We start from the raw sequence: 23708 nt of genomic DNA, 5'->3' as shown, positions 1-23708 counted from the left end.
AAGGAGGCAACAAGAGGGAATACAGAAAAATTTAGAAGAAGGGATCAAGAAGTTGGAAAAAGAGTATTTGCAAAGCAGAAATAAACAAATATTGTTAGAATTCCAAGCAAAAAAGAAAGAAGTAGAAAATAAGAATTTAGAAGAAGTACAGAAGAATTTGATTTATATGAAAAGAGAGTATTTTGAGAATAGTAATAAAAATTCAAAGGTGCTAGCAAGACTCACACAAAAGGAAAAGATGAAGAATTCGATAGGGATAGTGAAGGACAAATTAGGGAAACCATGTAGTATTATGAAAGAGATCCATTTCAGTTGGGTTTCAGGCCTGGTTTTGGAACGGAAACTGCCTTGGTCGCCCTGTGGGATGACCTCTGTCGGGAGAGAGACAGGGGGAGTGCGACCCTGTTGATTCTCCTGGACCTCTCAGCGGCCTTCGATACCATCGACCATGGTATCCTTCTGGATAGGTTGTCTGAGCTGGGAGTTGGAGGTACTGCGTTGCAGTGGTTCCGCTCCTACTTGGATGGCCGATTCCAGAAGGTGGTGCTGGGGGATTATTGCTCTGTGCCGTGGCTCCTAAGCCATGGGGTTCCACAGGGCTCTATCTTATCCCCTATGCTGTTTAACATATACATGAAGCCGCTGGGGGAGGTTATCCGGAGATGTGGACTGAGGTGTCATCAATATGCGGATGATACCCAGCTCTACCTTTCCTTTTCATCAAACCCAGGTGAGGCAGTGAATGTTCTGAACCAGTGCCTGAGCACGGTAATGGACTGGATAAGGGCTAACAAACTGAGACTCAATCCAGACAAGACAGAGGTACTGTTAGCGGGTGGTTCATCTGTCCGGCGAAGTGATGCTTGCCCTGTCCTGGACGGGGTTGCACTCTCCCTAAAGGATCGGGTCCGTAGTTTGGGGGTGCTTTTGGATCCAGAACTGTCACTTGAGGCACAGGTGAACTCAGTGGCAAAGAGCACCTTTTATCAGCTTAGGTTGATATACCAACAACGCCCTTATCTGGACAGAGATAGCCTAGCTACAGTTATCCATGCTCTGATAACCTCTCACTTGGATTACTGCAATGCGTTATACGTGGGGCTGCCTTTGAAAACGGTCCGGAAGCTTCAGCTGGTACAAAATAGGGCAGCCCGTTTACTAACAGGGACTGGCCGACAAGTTCACATTACGCCAGTCCTTTTCCAGCTTCATTGGCTGCCAGTCCAGGTCCGGGCCCGATTCAAAGTGCTGGTATTGACATTTAAAGCCCTAAACGGTTTGGGGCCAGGTTATCTGAAGGAACGCCTCCTCCCATATGTACCTACCCAGACCTTAAGATCATCTACAGGAGCCCTTCTCCGTGAGCCCCTGCCAAAGGAAGTGAGGCTGGTGGCTACTAGGAGGAGGGCTTTCTCCGCTGTGGCACCCCGGTTGTGGAACGAGCTCCCCAGAGAGGTCCACCTGGCGCCTACACTGTACTGCTTTTGTCGCCAGCTGAAAACCTTTTTATTCACTCAGTATTTTAACACTTAATTTTAACTTAAATTTAAATTTTACTGTTTTAACTCTGTATTTTAATCTTATAATCAACTTTGCTGTGTGGTTTTATCCTGGTTGCGCTTTTTATACTGTATTTCGTAATTGTGTTTTTAACCCGTTGGATGTTTTTTGTGGTTTTAATTTTTGTGAACTGCCCAGAGAGCTTCGGCTATTGGGCGGTATAAAAATGTAATAAATAAATAAATAAGAGAAAATAAAGATATTTCAGGAATTTTACCAAGAATTATATAAAGAGAAAGATTCATTAAAGATGAAGATGGAGAGATATATAGATAAATATATAAAGAAGGGTCTAATAGAAGAGGATAAAGATTTAATGGAAAAGGATATATCTCAAAAGGAAATAGAGGAAGCTATTGAGAAATTGAGAGGGGGTAAATCCCCTGGATTAGATGGGTTGAGATCTGAATATTATAAAACATTTTAAAAAATGTTGGTACCAAAATTAATGAAATTATATAATGGAATTATAAAAGGAGAGACGATACCACCATCGTGGGAAAAATCATTTATTATTTTAATTCCAAAGCCAGATAAGGACTTAACAGTCCCAGATTCTTATAGACCAATTTCATTAATAAATCAGGATGCAAAAATCTTTTCAGCTATATTGGCAAGGAGAATGAATACTTTTATAGGTAAATATATTGGGGAAGATCAGTGTGGCTTTGTGGGGGGGTAGACAAATGCCTAATTTGGTTGGAAGAGTTTTAAATATGGTACAAGAGGTAAAAAAAATGGGAACAAGAGCAGAGATAATAGCGCTGGATATATTTAAGGCGTTTGATTGTGTGAGCTGGCAAGCACTAAAGAGGATAATAGAAAAAATGGGGTTTGGAAATAGATTCAAAGGTATAATTGAGCAATTATACTCACAAAACACAGCTTCAGTGGTGATAAATGACAGAGTTACGGAAAAGATACAATTTGCCCGAGGGACCAGACAAGGATGCCCACTCTCACCGGTCCTATTTGTATTGGTTATAGAACTATTGGCAAATGTGATAAGAGAAGACAATATGATAGAGGGAGTAGGTTGTAATAATAATAAAATAATAAAAATAAATATGTTCGCAGATGATACTTTATTGACAATTAAGAATCCATTAGAAAAAATGGAAAGAATTAAGTATCATCTGAAAGATTTTGAAGAAGTCACGGGAATGAGAATAAATTGGACAAAATCAGAAATGATGTTATTTAATTATATTAAAAAGGAAAGGAAGGATTGGGAAAGTAAGGAGAAGAATATGAAAATTAAAGAGAGGATTAAATATTTAGGAATTAAAATTACAAAAGATTTAGAGGATTTAGAAAAGGAGAATTTAAATAATTTTAAAAAAGAAGTTATAGATAAATTAGAAAAATATAGAGGATTAAATTTATCGTGGTTTGGAAGAATAGCTTTAGTAAAAATGAAGATATTACCAAAGGTAAATTTTGTGTTTAGAATGTTACCAATAAGAATATCTGAAAAAGAGATTAAAAGTTGGCAAAATATTTTAAATAATTATTGTAATGGGAATAAGAAAGTGAGAATAAATAAAAAAAGGTGGAATTTAACACAAAAAGAAGGAGGATTAGGACTCCCAAATATAAAGTTATATTATGTAGCCAATAGATTAAGACATATAGCAGAAAGTATGTTAGGAGTGGGAGATTTAAGTTGGTTAGAGGATAGAAAAGGAATGGACAAAGAGTGGAAATTGGAAAATATATATACTTTAGAGAATATAATAAAAAATGGGGGGAAGAAATAGAGAACCCCCTCCTAAAAAATCACTGGGAAATATGGCGTGTATATAAAAAGGAGTTACTTCCGAGTATTTCTCCAATAACACCAGTGATAATGTTAGGGAAATTTCCAGGGAATTTAAAAGATAAATTAGGGAAAATACTAATAGAGAAGGATATAATGAAACTAAAAAATTGGTTAACACTCGAGAGGAAATAGAAGAGGTTTTAAAGGAGAGGAATTTAACATGGTTAAATTATTTTCAATTAGAGCGATGGAGGAAGAAATGGTTAAAGGGTAATGGAGAGTGTAGAGAATTAATGAAATTTGAGGAGATGATTTTAAAAAGAGAAACTGAGAAAGGAGAAAATAAAATGATAAAATGTTTAACGAGTGAAATATATAGAATATTGACTGGGAAGGGGGAGTCAGAAAATATGGGTAAGATGGTGTGGGAAATGGATTTGAAGATACAAATAGGGTAGCAGAGTTGGGAGGGAATATGGAGACAAACAGTGTTGAGGAGTATGTCAGTGAGGATAAAAGAGAACTATTACAAGATTTTATGGAGGTGGTATCTAACCCCGGTGAGATTAAATAAAATGAACAAGCTGAACTCAGCAAATTGCTGGAGAGGATGTAAAGAAAAAGGAACGTATTTACATATGTGGTGGGAATGTGAATTTGTTCAAAAAATGTGGAAAATGGTGTTTAAAGAGATAAATGATATCGTGGGAATGGAGATTGAAGAGACACCTACAGTGGCATTGCTATCATTATATGGAGATTTAAAATGTAATAAAGAAACAAAAGAACTGATAACGAATTTGCTAACAGCAGCAAGGCTGATCATATCTAGGAACTGGAAGGTGCAAGGAGATTATCAGGTTGAGGACAGGTATAAAGAGATTTGGGATATTGCTATAAATGATAAATTGACATGTAATATAAAAATAAGGAAAGGGATAACAAAAACACATGATTTTGAGGGAATTTGGAATCAGTTCCTAGAATATGTATTATCTAGGGGGAGTGGAAGACCACCTCCAGAAGAATCAATGAGATTTTGGAAACAGGAATAGATCCCGGGGTGGGGGGGTGCACTTTATGTTATGCAATGATGTAAAAATATCAATTAGAAATGTTATAAGGATAATCAAGATATGTATTATTATTATTATTATTATTATTATTATTATTATTTGTATAGCACCATCAATGTACATGGTGCTGTACAGAGTAAAACAGTAAATATTATGGTTTTTGTTGTTGTTGTCTTGTGTTGTGAATATTGTAGTATTGTATTAGTGTATTGTTTTTTTTTTTTTTTAATAATTTTTATTCATTTTCAACACTATATAAACATAGATAAACATTTCCAAAATATAACTAAAACAAACACAATAAGAAAAAAAATACATCAAATATCTGCTGTATACATATTGAATAATTGTTGAGTACAAATATCAAAAACTATTACATATGCCTTATCACACTACAACATCTTCGTTCTTAACATAAAAGTGCACCCCCCACCTCGGGATCATTCTTGAGTCCAAAATCTAATCGTTTCTTCTGCTGGTGGTTTCCCACTTCCCTTAGTAAACACAAACACTAGGAACTGTTTCCAGATTCCTTCGAACTCATTTATTTTAGTTACGCCTTTTCTCCACTTAATATTACATGTCAGTTTATCATTAATGGCTATGTCCCATACTTCTTTATACCATTCCTCAATAGAATATTCCCCTTGAATCTTCCAGTTCCTAGCTACCATCAATCGTGCTGCAACCAGCAAACTCGATATCAGCTCTATAGTTTCTTTTCCACACTTTATATCTTCAAATAGTGACAGCAATGCAATCTTTGGCGTTTGTTCTATTTTCATTCCCACTATTTCTTCAATTTCTGAGAACACCATCTTCCATAATCTTTGTACATATTTGCATTGCCACCACATATGTAAATACGTTCCTTTTTCCCCACAACCTCTCCAACAATTTGCTGAATGTTGATCACTTATCTTATTCAATCTAACCGGGGTTAGGTACCACCTCCATAAAATTTTAAAATAATTCTCCTTTATTCTTACTGATAAACTTCTCAACACTCTTTGTTTCCATAGTCCCTCCCAGCTCTGTCGCCCTATTTGTATCTTCAAATCTGATTCCCAAACCATTTTCTCTGTATTCTCTCTAAACTCCTTCTCTAACAATATTTTATATATTTCACTCATTAATCCTTTTGAAACTATACTACCTCCTTTTCCTTTCTCCTTACTTACTACTAATTCTTCAAACCTCGTCATCTTTCTGCACATTCTATTATCTTTAATCCACTTTTTATTCCATTGTTCTAATTGACCATATTCTAGCCAAGATATCTTCTTCTCCTTTAACAAATTTTCCATATCCTCTCTTGTTTTAATATCTCTTACCCAATCCTTTAATTTTATTTTATTTTTCTCTTTTAATATTTTACATAATCTGCCCTTTAGATCCTCTGGGAAATTCTTTAACATTATTATCGGTGCTAAGGGAGAGTTGCTCGGAAGCAGCTTCCCTTTAAATTTACTCCAAATTTCCCATTGAGTCCTCAAGAGTGGATTATCTATACTTCCAACCCACTTTCTTCCTCCATCTTTAAAAAAAACATTCTCCAAATTCATCTCTACCTTACTTATGATTTTTTCCTCCATCCAATATAAATCTCCTACTCCCATAATTGCTTCTACAACATGTCTTAATCTATTTGCTACGTAGTATAATTTTATGTTTGGGAGACCCATTCCCCCCTTTTTTTGGCTTAGGTACCAATTATTTTTATTCACTCTTGCTCTCTTTTCTCCATTACAATATTATTAATAATATTTTGCCAACTTTTTATCTCGGTTTCTGATATTTTTATAGGTAGCATCCTAAATACAAAATTAATTTTAGCTAATATCTTCATTTTTATCAAAGCTATTCTCCCAAACCAAGATAAATATAATCTTTTATATTTCTCCAATTTCTCTAGTACCTCCTTCTTTAACCTCATTAAATTTTCCCTTTCTAAATTCTCTAGATTTTTTGTAATTTTAATTCCCAAATATTTAATCTCGTTCTTAACTTTCAATTCCATTCCCTTAAATTCCCAATCCTTTTCTTCCTTCTTAGTATAGTTAAACAACATCATCTCTGATTTAGACCAATTTATTTTTAACCCTGTAATTTCCTCAAATTCCCTCAACTGATATTTAATTCTTTCTAATTTTCTTAATGGATTCTTAATGGTCAATAAAGTATCATCCGCAAACATGTTTAACTTTATTTCCCTTACCTCTCCAATTCCTTCTAACTCTTTATCCTCCCTTAGTGCCTTCGCCAAAACTTCCATAACCATTACAAACAGGACCGGCGAGAGCGGACATCCTTGTCTTGTTCCTCTGGCTAGTCGTATCTTTTCAGTAAGTCCGTCATTTACCACCACTACCGCCGTATTTTGGGAATATAGCTGTTCTATTACATTTTTAAATTTATTTCCAAATCCCAATTTATCTATAATACTCTTTAGTGCCTGCCAGCTCACACAATCAAAAGCTTTAAAAATATCTAATGCCATAATACCTGCCTTAATATTTGCTTTTTTTATTACATTTATTACATTTAAAACTCTACCCACTAAATTATGCATATGCCTTCCTACCACAAACCCACATTGATCTGCTCCTATATATTCTGCCAAAAATTTATTTAGTCGTTTGGCCATAATAGATGTAAAAATTTTAGCATCCTGATTTATTAAAGAAATAGGTCTATAAGAATCGGGATTAGTCAAGTCTTTATCTGGTTTTGGGATCAGAATTATCACTGAATTTTCCCATGATTCAGGTATCTTCTCTCCTGATAATATCCTATTATAAAGTTCCATTAATTTTGGAACTAAACAATCTTTGAAGACCTTATAATATTCTGGACCCAAACCATCTGCTCCTGGTGATTTACCCACTTTTAACTTATCAATAACCTCTTCAACTTCTCTTTGAGTTATTACTGACTCCATTAACTCCTTATATTCTGATTTTATTTCCTTCTTTATAAACCTTCCAATATACTCCTCCACCTTTTCTTGTTGAATTTCTTTACCCTTGTACAATTCCTGATAAAATTCCTGAAAAATTTTTATTTTAACTTTCATTGCATGACAATAATTCCCTCGGCTATCTTTCAACGTTTCTATCCCATTCCTCCCTTTTTCTTTTTGTGTGAGCTTGGCAAGCAACCTCGAGTTCTTATCACTGTTTTCAAAAAATTCCCTTTTCATATACATTAAATTCTTTTGAATCTCTTCTATATTTAAGTTTTCTAATTGTTTCTTCTTAGCTTGTATTTCCACTAATTTATATTTATCTTTACCTCGCCAATATCTTTCCTCCAAGTTTTTAATTTCTATCTCTAACTTTTCCTGTTCTGCACGTTGTTGTCTTTTTAAGCTACATGTTTCTCTAATACAGATTCCTCTTGCTACAGCCTTCATGGTGTCCCAAATGACTGACCCAGCTGTTCCTCCTTTTTCATTAATTTCCCATGACTCCGACAATTCCTTCCGAATTTTATCTACTATTTTATTGTATTTCAATATCTTTGTGTTCAGCTTCCATCTATATGCCTCTTTATAATCTTTCTTAACTGTAAATTCTAAACTTAACAAGGCATGATCAGTTACTTTTATTACCCCCATTTCCATTTTACAAATCCTCGTTGCAAAGTCTTTTGAAACAAATATATGATCTATCCTGGAGTATGTATGATGAACTGGGGAAAAGTATGAAAATCCAGGCCTATTCCCGTTAAGTAATCGCCACGAATCTAAATAATCATTTTCTTTTACTAATTTATTCAATATAGTCATATTGTTCCTCTTTTCAGCATTAGTGGGATTTGACCTGTCCCATTTATTATCCATAACCATATTAAAATCCCCAGCTAATATAGCATACCCCTCCTTAAATTCTTCTATTTCTTTAAACAACTTTATAAAAAACTCTCTATGCCTCTCATTTGGGGCATAAACATTAATCAAAGTATAGACCTTTCCCTCAATTTTACCTTTTAACATAAGATATCTACCCTTATCATCCTTTTTTACTTCTTCTAATGTAAACCCACTTTTTTTTGAAATCAAAGTGGCCACTCCATTTTTTTTCGATGTCCCTAATGACTTTTCATAATAGGCTAACCACTTTAATTTTATCATATTCGAATTCTCGGAGCCTTGGTGTGTCTCTTGGATCATTATAATATCTGATCCCTCTTTATTAAGCATTTGTTCTATTCTCTTCCTTTTCACGACTGCCCCTAAACCTTTAACATTGAGTGTTGATACCTTTATCTTTTTATCCATAATCACCCTTTTGAAATCTCTTCCGATCCCTTGTGCTCAGCAATTCAAACTTACTTACATAAAAACACAAACTCCATACATAGAACCCCCACCCTCCTACCCCAATCCCTCCTCCCCTACCTTCCCCCCCTCCCCACCCCCCCACTCTAATCCCCCCCCATATCCCCGTGAGTCTAGTACTCCAGCCATCTACTTTAAAGGGGGGGGGAGGCAGTGCTGTGCCTGGCCGGCAGGTTTCTATATTAGCATTTCTATTTGCAATTATCTCCAAACATGATTAACAATTCTCTTACTCTCCAGATGTCCCAGCCTCATTCCCTCCCCCACCCACTCCAGCCCCATTTGCTTCCCCATCCAGACCCAGCCTCTTCAGCAAATCTTTACCTTGATCCAATGAGGTTACTCTGTGTTCCCTCCTCCCATATGTAAATCTTAAAAAAACCGGGTAACCCCATGCATAAGGAATTTTATTCTTCATTAATGTTTCCGTTATTGGTTTAAGACTACGTCTCCAATTTAATGTGTGTTGAGAGAGATCATTGTAAATTTGCACTGGTTTGCCTTTATACTGTATCTGAACCTTAGATCTCAATTCTTTCATAATTTGCTCTTTTTTGTAATAGTTACCAAATTTCACCAATATGTCTCTAGTCCCTTTGTAGTTTTGCCCCCCCACACGGTGGACTCGGTCCAGATCCGATCCATCTATTGGTATGTCAGGCATCAGCTCCTTGAACCAGTTCACGATAATTTCTCTAAGATCTTCTCCTTGCGTCTCCTTCAGCTGCTTTATTCGAAGCGAAGATCTACGAGATTGATCTTCCAAGGCAATCAAACGCAATTCCCATTCTTTAAATTGTATATTAATTGATTTTTCAAAAGCCTCTTGTTTCTTCTGGTCCAGATCCGCTTTAGCCTCTATCTCTTTGATCTTATCCGAATTTTCCATCGCTTTATCCGCAATAGTACGCATTTGTTTTCTGAATTCACTCATATGCTGATCCATTTTTTTAAAAATAATAATGTTATTTTCTGCTATAATAGCCTTGATTTCCATTAAAGAGGGAGGGTTACTACCACTTTCTTTTCCCCCTTCAGCCATGTTTTTTTTCTTTATTTGGTATTGTATCCAAAGAGACTGGGTCTATATCTTCCTCTTCCTGTTCAACTCCAGGGGCTGTACTTTCCAGGAAGGAGAGGTGAGCCAAATTATGATTTGAAGGTTTCTTTTTTTGTATATTAAGCTTTTCCCAACTTTTGATCTTCCTTTTAACGTTTGGCATGGGACCCTTCTGAGTAGGGCATAAATCTTAGAGTAGCTTACTTCCTTAGCAACTCATGCTGGCTTCTCTATTGTATAGCAAACTGACTTCCTTCTTCACGAGGGGGGGAATATCCAGTTCACAACAGCATTCACTAGAGGGGATCAGATTTAATCATTCACAGTCTCTCAGCATCCCACATCTCCCTCACCGAATGCCAAATGCAGCTTTTTTCGCCCCTTCACCCCCCCTTCTCGCCACGCCAATAAATCCAATCAACAACTTCCACCTTAGAAAGCCAGCATTTCAATCGTTCCCATGTGAGATAAAGATGAAAGGTTATAACACAAATCAATGTCCGGCAAGCGTAAATTCCTTCTTTTTAAACTGCGTCAGAGTCAGCGTTTACTTTCACTTTTGAGAGTTGCCGTTTAGACAGACATTGCATTAATCATAGTTCATCTCACCTCCCTTCTTCAAATCTGTCCACTTTCCCAGCTCCTGTTGGTTTTATAATCATTTTCTGTCGGTTGCTCAAAGATTTATGCCCATTAGAAGAGAGATAATTGCCTTTTCCGGCAAGCGCCGTTCAGAGCCTCAGAAGAAACCCGCCATCGCTCAGGCTGCCAAGCTCCGCCCCCCCGTATTAGTGTATTGTTAATCAATAAAAACCACAAAAAAACCCCACAAGGGGTAATTGGCAAGGTTGTGAAGACTTTGATCTCTCAAACTGGAGCTTGAGACTTGCAGAGCAGTCGCACGGGCCTCTGCTTTCTTTCGACATTGAAAACCTGACTCCTTTGCCTCCACGGAGACAACTTTTGAAAACACAAGTACGTCCTCAGCTGAAACAGCAAGACAAACCAGCCAGTGATATAGGACTGCTTTTCTTCATCTTGCTCTCCTCCATGAGAAATTGACATTTGTGCTCATAATGAATGCTTGTTCTTTTTTGTGCACCCACAAAAACTTTTTTGTGCATTCCCATCTAGTTTAATCCTAAAACTCTCTTGTTCGTTGGAGTGACAGTTTTGTTTCCAAGAACTTCAGATAAGTGAAGTTCAAATCCTGGGGATTGACCTCACTCCTCTTTGGATGCTTCTGTTAAGCAGTTCTATTTCCAGTGTTATCCAGAATTGTTAAGATGTCTCAGCTTCAATTAGGTATGGACTAATTAGTCTATTTCCAGTCTGTATTCAATTATAAGTGCATTCTGTATTCAATTATAAATCCATTCTGTTCAATTTCCGCATCGGTTTGCAATTTAAAAACACACACGCAACCTTCTCTGATATATGCATTTGTGTATAATTTCTGCATTGCATAATTCAGAGAAGTGTGAAATTCAAAGCATAACTGATCCGAAAATAAAACTGAGAAGTGCAAATTAGATCAGCCCAGTTAAAAATGTGAATTGAAAGAAATTCTTCCCCATCCCTAGATTCAGTATGGCACAGAACTGGGAGGGGCCTCCTCCCATTGGACACTCTCAGATCTACCTGCTTTGCATGGACAGTGCCTTGAGAGTGAGTGGGAGGAGAAAGGAACCTCCATCCAGAAGAAGAAAATATGTCGGATATCAGCATTGCTTTCTGTATGATGCCAACTGTCGGTGAGCGGAAAGTTAGTTTTTCCAGGATAGTGCTCTTTGCATCCACCTACATATTTTCATGCTTGTTTTCACAGCTATAGGGATTGGAGAAATGAATTTGAATTGATATAATGAAACAAAGATTCTTAAGATGCAGTTTTGAACATTCTTGCCTATCGGTATAGGAGGAAAAGTATAACTGTGAGCTCATATGGTTGTCTCTTTCTGGAATTGTAAGCATTGTGTTCTGACATCTAACCATAGGTGCTGGTTTCTTTCTGTGCAGGAGACATCCTAGTGTTTTTGACTGGCCAGGAGGAAATTGACACGGCCTGTGAGATTCTCTATGAGCGAATGAAATCCCTGGGTCCTGATGTGCCTGAGCTGATCATCTTACCTGTGTATTCAGCATTGCCTAGTGAGATGCAAACACGGATCTTTGATCCAGCTCCCCCAGGCAGCCGAAAGGTAAGTACGTGCTCCACCTCTTCTAGCAGGATGGGCTGCCCCTCCCCCCCCCCCCCCCCGCTAATGCAGTGCATAAGAAAGGTCTCTTCCGGATCAGATTGCAGGTCCATTCAGCGCAGGAGATGCTTCAGATAAGGCCGCTAGCAGGCCATGAAGGCCAGCCACTCTTCTCTGGTGCCTTCCCACCTCCTGTAGCCTGTTTTCAGTGGCATATATTACCTCTGAACATGGAAGTTCCCAATAACAGGATAAAGGGGACAGATAGGGGGCACAAAGGTGGAAAGACAATGCCATGCATTCTACCAACCATAAAAACCTGGAATAAATGTTATAAACACTTTCAAGCTCAGGGAAGTTGCATATTTTTGCCAGTAAATCAAAGTTCACATTTGAGTTCTTTAAGAATTCTTGGGTGGGTGCCCCCCCAACCTGGTGATTTGTCAGTTTTTTATTTGTCATTTAACCCCAGAACTTAATCTCTTGCCCCTTATATTTCACATAGTTCATCAGATACCTTTTCTGAGAAAGCAGTTTAGGCATAGTTAACTGTCCAACATCTTCCACATTGAAGATGGATGCAAACAACTCATTTAGTTTTTCTACAATCTCCCTAACTTCCTTCAGCATTCCTTTCACTTGTTTGTTGTCTAGTAGTTCAGTATTGCCTTGGCTTGTTTACGGCTTGTGATGTATTTTAAAGAAATTTTAATTTCCTGGCTCCTTCCTGGTTGCCTTCTGAAAAAATTAATGTTACGCTAGCTACCTTCCAATCCTCCAGTAAGTTGTATATTTTTCTTAGAAGCTCAACAATTTCACATTCAAGCTCTTAAAGGGCTCTTGCATGTGCCATCTAGATCCTGGTTATTTCATTTTTAATTTCTCAGTTAGCCCAACAACTCATCCCTTTTAGCAGGCATGGAGCCTTGCCCCCCCCCTTCCTCCGCCCACTAATAATTTGGTGGTTTCCTGGGGTTTGCAGTGGTGGGGTTCCCCCCATTCTAGTGGTTGTAATACCTCTCCTAAGGGCTAATGACTAGCAGTAAGAACTTTAAGCTAAAATATGCTGGTATTTTGGCCCGTTTTGCCTCACCTACCACTGGAATGCAGCCCTCGAGCTTCCTGGAAATTGAATTTGGCCCTTGGGATGAAAAAGGAGTGACACCTCTGCTTTATAATCTCTACTTTAGTTCTTCAGAGAGCCTGTGCCTGAACCACTTTTTAAAGGAAGGAATCGCTAGCATTTTCTGCAGTGAAGACTGATCTGCGCTATTTCTGTGTATATTGAGTGAATCGTATATGGGGAAATAACGGAAGTGTAACCCAGCTTTTGCCATCTCTTCTTGGCATATTTGACTTGAGCTGTCCCTCATCCCTTTTTTCCTGTCTAGGTGGTAATTGCCACAAACATCGCTGAAACTTCGCTTACGATTGATGGCATCTACTATGTGGTAGACCCTGGCTTTGTGAAGCAGAAAGTGTACAACTCCAAGACCGGGATTGACCAGCTGGTTGTGACACCAATTTCCCAGGTACACGGTGTGCTGGGTAGCTCTTCTGCTGGAAACCTGCGACCGGGGTGCCCCGCGACAGCATAACTTCTGGTAGCAGATGGGATGAATTTATTTTGCTCAGCCCTGTGAAGTGTGAAAAAGAAATCCATTGCCTTTTTTGTGCTATTCTCAGGCTATGAATAGGTTGTCTTCATGGGATTCTAGTCCTATTCTAGTGCTGACTATTTGTTTAATTTTAAGATTGAAGTGGGCACTGCTTGTCCCATGAGATCATCCACAAATAAAGATCAACTTCAGAACGCAGTTACTCCCATCTAGGGCTCATCAGCTGTCTGCCCTGATCAGTACATGTTCTTTCCTGTCTTCTGTATTCTCTTTCCCAAGTGCTACTCCAAACAAACTTGTTTCCAGAACCTTTTGTTCTCCTTTTACCCATTTGAAGAGATCTGCCTCAATTGGGAAAATTTGCCTAACTCATTCTATAATTTATAATTATTCTGCTTCTGAAGAACTTCTCAGACTCTGCTGCTACCCCCACTCACATCATCAGCACCTTCTGAGATTCCATAAAGCAATGCTTGCACACTTCCGATTCTAACTTAAGTCTTAAATGCTAGAAACGTTTTTTGAGATTTCTTGAGATTCTTAGGATGCTGAATTCTGTGTGTATGCAGTCTAATCATAGAATACCAAAAGCTCCTTTAATTCTTTGGACTTTTTTCATATCTTTGCCTCTTCTTTTCCTCCTGGTTCATATCACATTTTACTGGTTCACTGTAGAAGTGATTCACTCCCCCATTTGGCAACTTCTCTATGCTTTCAAATAGGCTCAAGCAAAGCAGCGAGCTGGCAGAGCTGGAAGAACAGGCCCTGGCAAATGCTACCGACTCTACACAGAGCGTGCTTACCGTGATGAGATGCTCACCACCAATGTGCCTGAGATCCAAAGGACCAATTTGGCCAGCACTGTGCTGTCTCTCAAGGTAGGCAGTGGCGAATTAATAGCCAGGCTCGGATGACTGAGCAAGTTCAAAAGACCTCTCACTAAGTAGGTTTTGGAGGGGGGGGTTGTTTTAAGGGCAAATGAATTTCTCTATCCATAAAACTTAAGTTAGAGATTTTTCTTTGCAGCAGAGCAGAGGAACATCTTTCTCAGTTTCCAAATGTATTCACCACCACCACCTTCTTCTTCTTCTTTCTCTCTCTCTCTCTCTCGGTGATGCACATAGGCTATGGGGATCAATGACCTGCTGTCTTTTGATTTTATGGATGCTCCCCCAATGGAAACTCTGATCACTGCGATGGAGCAACTGTACACCCTCGGAGCCCTGGATGATGAGGGCCTGCTCACACGACTGGGGCGCCGGGTATGGCCTGCATTATTCTGCTCTCACTACTCTGGGTGGGTGATAGAAGAGATGTCAAAACTAGGGGAAGCCTCTGGGAAAGGCTGTGTAGAAAATCTTGTGTCATCCAGAAGAAGCTACATGAGTCTGCATACATTTGTTTATTTTGTATAATTCAGATACCTGGAACCAGGCTGGCCAAGGAATTTTTGATAAGAAGGGACTGGGAAAGTCATGATAGCTGGAGACAGTTTGGCAGGGGAAAAGAAATAGTAGCAGCAGTGTGGAAGAGAAGGAACTGTGCAGGGCACTGAAAATCTTTTCTTCCTGTTCTGAAGATCTAAAAGGGCCCGCTCAACCCGTTTCTGAGATTTCACCAGATACTGGACATGGTTTTTTTCTAGTTCCTCACCAGTACAAACTAGGAGTATGCTTTAAAAAGAGAAAGCAGGCTGAGGCTACCAGATACTGAATTTTGTGACTACCGTATTTCGTTGATTGTAAGACACCATCGATTGTAAGATGCACACTAATTTCAGTACCACCACCAACAAAAAAAGCTTTGATTTTAAGAATACTCACACCCGCGATTCTAAGACACACCTCGTTTTTAGAGATGTTTATATGGGGGGAAAAGTGCGTCTTAGAATTAAAGAAATACAGTAATATAAAAACCCATGACTTTGGATTCACAGAACATGCCTTGCCCTGACTTTGGTTGGCCATGGAGAGACTAGCTCTCCAAACGTTATTGGATGAGAGACAGATAGAGAGCTGCATTGCCCTTCATTTGCCAGTGTGGCTGTGAAACATCTTTGAGAAGAAAGAGTTTAAACTTATGAAAGTTATACTAGACAAGACCACAATACATTGTTCCTTCCTAGCAAAGATTCAGTTTCCATCTGGTTGTCATTGGCATTCTTTTCTTGGGGAGGCTGTATGGATGTGATGGGGAAAAACAAAAGCAAACCCAGACACAGTTCTCCTCCTTCCTGGCAGATGGCCGAGTTCCCCCTGGAGCCCATGCTGTGCAAGATGCTCATCATGTCGGTTCACCTGGGTTGCAGCGAGGAGATGCTCACCATCGTGTCCATGCTATCTGTGCAGAATGTCTTCTACCGACCCAAGGTAAGTGGGTGTGTTTGGGGGAGAAAGTGATGGTACTCGACAGGCCAGTGGGTTGTGCTGCTCCCAGTGGGTTTGGGGTCAAGGAAGGAGAAAACAACATGGAATGCCGGCCTAGTGAAGATTAGACATAGGTCTGGGAGACCTGACTTCAAGCCTCGTCCTTGTCATCTATTCAGTTTGCACTACTGGAGTCACCCAGCATCACCTCCTTGTTTTAAAGCACAAAGAGGAGATATAATGGGCACAGCAGGACACGTATAGTCGGCATATGATTCCCTAATGAGTTAACTTGCAGATTGCTTAGGGTCCGGGCCCTATTCAAAGTGCTGGTATTAACATTTGAAGCCCTAAACAGCTTGGGGCCAGGCTATCTGAAGGAACGCCTCCTCCTGTATGTACCTGCCCGGACCCTAAGGTCATCCTCAGGGGTCCTTCTCCGCAAACCCCTGACAAAGGAAGTGAGGCAGGTGGCTACCAGGAGGAGGGCCTTCTCTGCTGTGGCACCCCGGCTGTGGAATGAGCTCCCTAAGGAGGTTCGCCTGGCACCTACATTATATGCTTTTAGACGCCAGGTGAAGACCTTTTTATTCTCCCAGCATTTTAACAGTCTATAAATAAATTTTAACTGGTGTTTTAAATTTGTAATTTTGCATTGCTGCTGTTTTTATCTGGTTGAGCTTTTATATTGTATTTTATATTATGTTTTTATACTGTTGTTTTATACTTTGAATGGTTTTAATTTTTGTGAACCGCCCAGAGAGCTCCGGCTATTGGACGGTATAGACATGCAATAACTAAATAAATAAAAAACAGGGGTCAGAGGGCAGCAGGGCTCATGCCAGCCCCAAAGCAGGACCAATGCCCATCCCAGAGTCCTGCATAGGGACCTTTGACAGCTGCTTTCAATGGAGAGTCAGCAATAATTGGGAAGGGCCGTGTGACACACCCACAAGAGAACCAGGGGCTGCCAGACAAGATTGTCCTCCCACTGCCCACCCGACACCACACTCATTTTCACCTCAAACCGGATAGAGGGCTTGCGGCGTCTTGCCAAGTCAGTGACGTAGACCAAGTTGTAGACAATGTTCTCCATGCAGCCACGGAAGTTCTGCATGGAAGTTCTGAGGCGCTGTTTCTCATGGTTCATCACTCCTCCAAAGAAGACCTGCAGAGGCCAGAACAAGGAGAGCGCGACTCAGCTGGGGCCCAAGGGAATGCATGGCTTCCCGATGTCCAAAGGAGCACCCTGCTCTTATGGTGCAACAGAGAGGCTGTGGGGGGATTGTTACAAGGTCAAAGCATCTTGTTTTATACTTTGAATGTTTTTAATTTTTGTGAACGCCCAGAGAGCTCCGGCTATTGGGCGGTATAGAAATGCAATAAATAAAGAAATAAATTATCAGTAATTCTCTTGGTATGGTTCTAATAATCTAATGCTTTAAACACCTGATCATTATTCGGTAGTATTTATGTGATATTCATCAAATATTTCAGCAGCTCAAACTGCCCAACTCCACAAGCTATGTAAAATCTAATACGATGCCACAAATGGGAGGAACATCAGCAGTGACCTTTCCTTCATTGTTGAGTTGATGTCCAGCAAAATGGATAACTTGAAAATGAGCGGCTTTGTTCAGATAGTGTCATGAGTAATGACGAGGAGAACTTTGTTCGGTTCTCTTTTTGATGCAGAGTTGCCTAATTCGCACTTCCTGAACCAATACACAAACTAAAATGCAGTTATTCTTTGATATTCTCAAATTGTGCAATACAGGTCTCCAATAAAAGTTGCACAAAAATGCGTGTATTAGAGGGAAATGGACACAGAAATGAAATGAAAATGTGTAAAAGATTAGGGAAAATTGCATCCCAAAACTCACATGTGAGGCAAAGTTGCATAATGAAATGAGATCTATTAAACGAAATCGCACAAATGCCTACAATTTTTTGTGCAGATTTGGCCATTTTTAACTGATGTGCAAATGGGGCAAAATTAACTTAAGTTTGGAAAAGTGAGAAATGGAGAGAAACTGAAATGGACAGATTTGTCTGTCCCTAGTCATGGGCCAGTGGACAGTGATTTGTTTCATACACTAGAAATGAAAATAAAAAAGGAGTGTGAAATTTATATATAGTTTGCATTTGTATGCAAATAGATTGCCAGGCCATTAATAAAAGCAAAAACTCCACCCCTCTCTAAATCTGCTCACACAGGCCTGTCGGTAGTAGTGGGATTAATTCAGTAATCATGTATAAAATGGTGGGTTCCAATTATTTGCTTGAATTTTTATCATCGATTTTAAAATTTGTGCTTGTGCAGTTGACTAGCAGTTGTGACCTCATTACAGGAGCTTTCCACAGCAGCTGGAAAGCGGGAGGGGAGGGAAGATATGTGATCAGACCTCTCACCCTCATAGCTCCGCCTGCAGGTGCAGTAGATAGGATCCACAGCATCCTACAGTGGCCTAGACGCTATCCAGGGGCCATAGCATTGCTTTCTAAGTAACTGTTTATAATTTGTGCCTGTTTCCCTACTTTGCATTGGCACTCTTAGCGAGAGCAAGATGGCCTTTAGAGGAAACTGACCTCTTGTCACATATGTTCAGGACAAGCAAGCTCTTGCTGATCAGAAGAAAGCCAAGTTCCATCAGACTGAAGGGGACCACCTCACACTTCTGGCCGTTTACAACTCGTGGAAGAACAACAAGTTCTCAAATCCCTGGTGCTATGAAAACTTCATCCAAGCCCGTTCGCTGCGTCGTGCTCAGGATATTCGCAAGCAGATGCTGGGCATCATGGACAGGTGAGGGTGTGGCCATGGACAGGAGAAAGATGCTTTTTTCAGCTTTAGAACCAGGTGAACTGACCACAGTGGTCCATGACCCAGTAACATCCAGCTGTGATTATTGTAATGTGTTTTATGTGGGGCTGCCTCTGAAAAGTCTTTGGAAACTCCATCATGGCAGCCCGGCTTTTGACAGCGGTTGGCCGTTTTGGTCATGTTACTTAATTGGCTCCCAGTTTGTTTCTGGGTGCAATTCAGAGTTCTGATTCTAATCTTTAAAGCTCTAAATCACGAGTGAGGAATGTGTGGCCCTCTAAACATATCCAGTAGTGAGGGAAGATGGGTCCTTCAGATTCAGCAAAATTTGAAAGACCACGTTTCCCTGAAAAGTTTATATAAGTCTGTGTGCACCAATTGCTGGGGAACATGGGTGGGAGGGTGCTGTTGCACCATGTCCTGCTTTGTGGGTCCCTGGCCGACGGCTGGTTGGCCACTTATGTTCTTAAATTATATTTCAAGTTGGGTTAAAACTCTTATTTGGGCAACCTCCCTCTTGTGGGAGGGCAAACTTAAGTGGAGCTTAAGTGGGCTTTAGCCCAAGCTAGGGGCCCTGCGTCATTACAAGCATCTGTTCTAAACCCTTCCATCACTCCTTGGCAGGCACAAGCTGGATGTAGTGTCATGTGGGAAAGCAACAGTACGAGTCCAGAAAGCCATTTGCAGTGGTTTCTTCCGGAACGCAGCCAAGAAGGACCCTCAGGAGGGCTACCGGACTTTGATTGACCAGCAGGTGGTCTACATCCATCCCTCAAGCGCCCTCTTCAACCGCCAACCGGAATGGTAAGCAGGTTAGGAGGTGATTAGAGAGTGAAGTCCATTTACAAGATGTGAAGCATTTGCTGCCTTAGTTCTAGATATTGGGAGAACTAAAAGTTGGAAATAAAGGAACACACCCATCTTGCTAGGGATGCCTGACTGTGTAGTACAGTAGTGTACAACTGCCTGGATTCATCCTTTTTGACGTGAGTGTTAACACGTTGTTTTACTTGACCCCTTTAAATAATAGCCTTCCTCTACACTTTTAAGGTTGAGAAATGTGGGATATCTTTTTTTTGTCCCCTTGAATTTTAGAGCCTCATGTGGCGCAGAGTGGTAAGCGGCAGTTACTGCAGCCGAAACTCTCCCCATGGCCTGAGTTCGATCCCAGCGGAAGCTGGTTCTCAGGCAGCCGGCTCAGGTCGACTCAGCCTTCCATCCTTCCGAGGTCGGTGAAATGAGTACCCAGCTAGCTGGGGGAAAGGGAACTGCGACTGGGGAAGGCAATGGCCAACCACCCCGCTACAAAGTCTGCCAAGAAAACGTCAGCGAAAGCAGGCGTCCCTCTAGGAGTCAGCAATGACTCAAGTGCTTGCCCGAGAGGTTCCTTTCCTTTCCTGAGTTTGCTTTATTCCTTCTCTCTATTCTGGTATGTTATGGTGCAATCAAGTTAAGAGAGAGCTTCACGGGCCTAAGTTATGGCATTACCTCTTGTGTCAGGTTGTGGTGGAGAAATTCTGAATATTCTCAGTGTCAGCTGGCATATATTCCACATCACATCTTAGAGCAGTATACCAAAAAAGGAATGATGTTAGTCAAGTTCTCTCCTCCGACAGCCTACTGTACTACTGGGACCTACCGTACTACTGGGTTTCTATGGGCAGACAAGACAGCGGTTCTGAGGGTCTGTAGGAGAACTGAGCCGGAAGTGGGGCTTTCTCCTCTTCGGGATGGGATTGTGCTGCACTTGAAAGACTAGGTATCGTTTGGGAATACTTCTGGACCCACCCTTGCTCCTAAATGCTCAGGTGGCTGCTGTGTCCCTTGGTATGCTTGTTGCACAGTTTTGGCTGGTATACGAGCCCCTTCCTAGATAAATTAAATCTGGCCGCTGGATTACTGGAATACATTCTACATGGAGCTAATTTGGAAACTTCAGCTTGGGGGAAAATGCAGTAGTCAAATTATTTCTGGAGCCCGCTTTGCTGATCACATCACCTCAGTTTTGTTTTAACTGTACTGGCTTGCATTCTCCCCCCCCCCCCCCCCATGCGATTCAAAGTGCTGATTCTTACCTACAAAGTAGGGCCTGGATATTTGAAGGAAACACAGCACCCAAGCTTCTGTCCCCCATGGCATCAGAGGCCTTGCTGCGCGTCGCACCACTTTCAGAAACACGACTGGTTGGGACATGAGATAACGCCTTTTCTATTGCGGCACTAGAGAGGCTGGGTTGGCTCCCAATCTTTTAAGATTTGGGTGGGCTGCTAAAATCAGATCAGCCTGTCACATTTTGATGCCAAATTTGTTTGGGAAGGATTCAACACCTGATGCTCTGGTTCTAGTTACCCCGGGTGTGGGAATCCTCCTTCATGTAATTATGTGTGGGAGAGATTTTGTAGAGTAAAAGTGGGGAAGAGCATCATTTGAAGAGAGAGCGGTGTCCTAATCCACCACCCCCTTTGCTGTCCTCTCCCCACAGGGTGGTCTACCATGAGCTCGTGCTCACAACCAAGGAGTACATGCGGGAAGTCACCACCATAGACCCCCGCTGGCTGGTGGAGTTTGCCCCAGCCTTCTTCAAGGTCTCTGACCCCACGAAGCTGAGCAAGCAGAAGAAGCAGCAGCGCCTGGAGCCACTTTACAATCGCTACGAGGAGCCCAACGCCTGGAGGATATCACGAGCGTTCAGGCGACGATGAGCGATCTTCCGTGCCTGCCAAGAACTGTTGGACATTCCTGTGTCACCCATACTTGGGCCATCTAATGTCCTGTAAAGGCAGAGGATGGAGGGGAGTGGGAGGAAGTGCAGCTCTCAACCACACCTGAGTGAGACACCATGGTTAATTTTGGCGGTGCCTTTTATCTTGAAGAGAAAGGTTCCTTTAGTCCTGTCCAAGGATCAAAAGTTGCTGTGTAATTTTGGACTGACCTAGCTACTGAAAGGCCTTGCTGAATTTCAGTTTATATGCTGACCTAACCCTTCGGAACTGTTGTATTTTGCTTTAAAGCAACCCACCACCAGCACAGTTGAACGGCTACACTTTTGGAAGAAGCAGGAAGACGGCCTAGATTTCTGTATGGGCTAGTCCTGCTTGGATGGGGTTTGTCAGGTGTGCTGCAATGTCATTGTCCACTTCCTGTCTGAGTCCAAACAGCCCGCAAAGGCTTTTGGTGTATACTAACATTTTATTTTTTAAAAAAAATGTTCACTGACATCAGAACTGCTGTCATTAAAGAACTATTCCTGTATTTGATCAAAAATATTCCCAAGCAGCTTTTTTTTAATTTTAGAAAACAAAATCTGGGGACAGTGTTTTGTATTGCAATTTTGTCTGTCTTCGTAGTGCTGGATGGAAGCCCAATTTTGCAGTGCTTTTAGGAGAAACAATAGTGATGTGCTTTTAGGAGTGACAATAGTACACTCATGGCAGCTGCCTCCTTGCCTAAGGAGCGTAAGGCAGGTTGTGTGTATCTTTTTGTCCTTGATGTATCTGGTACAAGGAGGGACTTTTAAATAGGTTATCTTCTCTGCAGTGGATTTTCTCTTGGACTGAAAGCTGTCTATTATGTTTCAGGCTGCTCTTCTTTCTGTTGTTGTTGTTGAGATGCTGCAGGAATTATAAGGCCACTGTAGTAACCCTAAGTTATGGGTGAGTTGGCTGAATCACATTCCAGCATTATAACCACAAATGATTAGTTATACTGCCATGGTTTTTTAAAAAAGACAAACCTTATTCCTTCCCCTCTTCCCAATCTCAAATACGCATTTAGAGGGGACCAGCTTCATCCACTCCCATGCTAATATCATTGGTGCAAAGCACTATTTATGCCACAGTAGGTTCCTTTGATTCGCTTTCCATTAGACTTTTGCAAGCTGTAAATTAAGGCCTTCAAGAGGCAGCTGGACAACCCTCTGTCAGGGATGCTTTAGGGTGGATTCCTGCATTGAGCAGGGGGTTGGACTCGATGGCCTTGTAGGCCCCTTCCAACTCTGCTATTCTATGATTCTATAAGGAGCATAGTGTTATCTATACAAAGAACCTTTGTTTATTATGAGGCAATAGCTAATTTCAGCGATAAAAAATGACCATGTACACTGATGGTGCTATATAAATAAATAATAATAATAACTGGAATTAATAATAACTGGAATTATTTTTGTAGAAGTAGCTCCGTACCCCATATATTTCCCCTGATGTGCTTAGAGTGCTCTACAAAAGCAGAGATCCGCTGAGTGTACGTGGCTTTGTCATTGTGGAGAGCTGGTATATGGGCAGCTAGAAGCTGTCTGAAACTCTTTACAACAGCTTTCAGCAGTTAGCACATCTGGTTTAAATTAATTTATAAGAATAAACTTGTATGATTTGGGAGCTGGAAGAGAAATAATCTCTGGTTTATAAGTGAAACATTTTGGGTTTTATTTTAAAAAAGAAACCAAGGAAAGAGATGTAGGCATGAAGCCTACAGTGAGGGGAGGCAATAATATATCTCAAATACTGAAGTGATCATGCTGCCCTCAAAGAGAAAAGAGCAAGTCCTGCTTTGGGAAAGGGGGGGGAGGGGCAGAGTTGGGCCTGGTCTTCAGGATGCAAGGGCCCCTATTGACCAGAGTAGTTCTCAAAAACACACCTGCCACCAGGTGCTTGGAGCCCTCCTCCTGAGGTGGTCACAGTGTCTATAGCCTGTGAGGGGGGACCCTGGACAATCCCATGGACCCGGGGATGTAAAAAAATTAGATTTTACGAAGTTTATGACCACTGAATTTTTATCACTCTCTAAAAAATGTCTGTAATAGTCACCTTAAAGCCCAATTGAGTTAAAGATAATATTGCAGCCCTATCTGCAAATCACAGTAATGAGATCTGATTTAGTCCAAGCTTTGGTGGGTGTTTTACTAC

At 40.7% G+C, this 23708-nt stretch overlaps 1 protein-coding gene across 1 annotated transcript in view; it reads left to right on the top strand.

Moving 5' to 3' along the window:
* DHX8 (DEAH-box helicase 8) overlaps positions 1 to 22121 on the top strand; it is a 50191-nt gene extending 28070 nt beyond the window's left edge. Inside the window, exons 16-23 of the mRNA XM_063132423.1 lie at positions 11820 to 12001; positions 13390 to 13530; positions 14340 to 14495; positions 14742 to 14879; positions 15858 to 15986; positions 18593 to 18789; positions 19432 to 19611; positions 21290 to 22121. Coding sequence (XP_062988493.1) covers positions 11820 to 12001; positions 13390 to 13530; positions 14340 to 14495; positions 14742 to 14879; positions 15858 to 15986; positions 18593 to 18789; positions 19432 to 19611; positions 21290 to 21509 — 1343 coding nt within the window. The 3' untranslated portion in view covers positions 21510 to 22121. The remainder of the gene's footprint in view (positions 1 to 11819; positions 12002 to 13389; positions 13531 to 14339; positions 14496 to 14741; positions 14880 to 15857; positions 15987 to 18592; positions 18790 to 19431; positions 19612 to 21289) is intronic.
* The last annotated feature ends 1587 nt before the right edge of the window (positions 22122 to 23708 follow it).

Source organism: Elgaria multicarinata, chromosome 1 (genome assembly GCF_023053635.1).
Source record: "Elgaria multicarinata webbii isolate HBS135686 ecotype San Diego chromosome 1, rElgMul1.1.pri, whole genome shotgun sequence".
In the NCBI taxonomy this organism is placed as follows: domain Eukaryota; kingdom Metazoa; phylum Chordata; class Lepidosauria; order Squamata; family Anguidae; genus Elgaria; species Elgaria multicarinata.
This window is presented reverse-complemented; position numbering and strand designations above follow the sequence as displayed.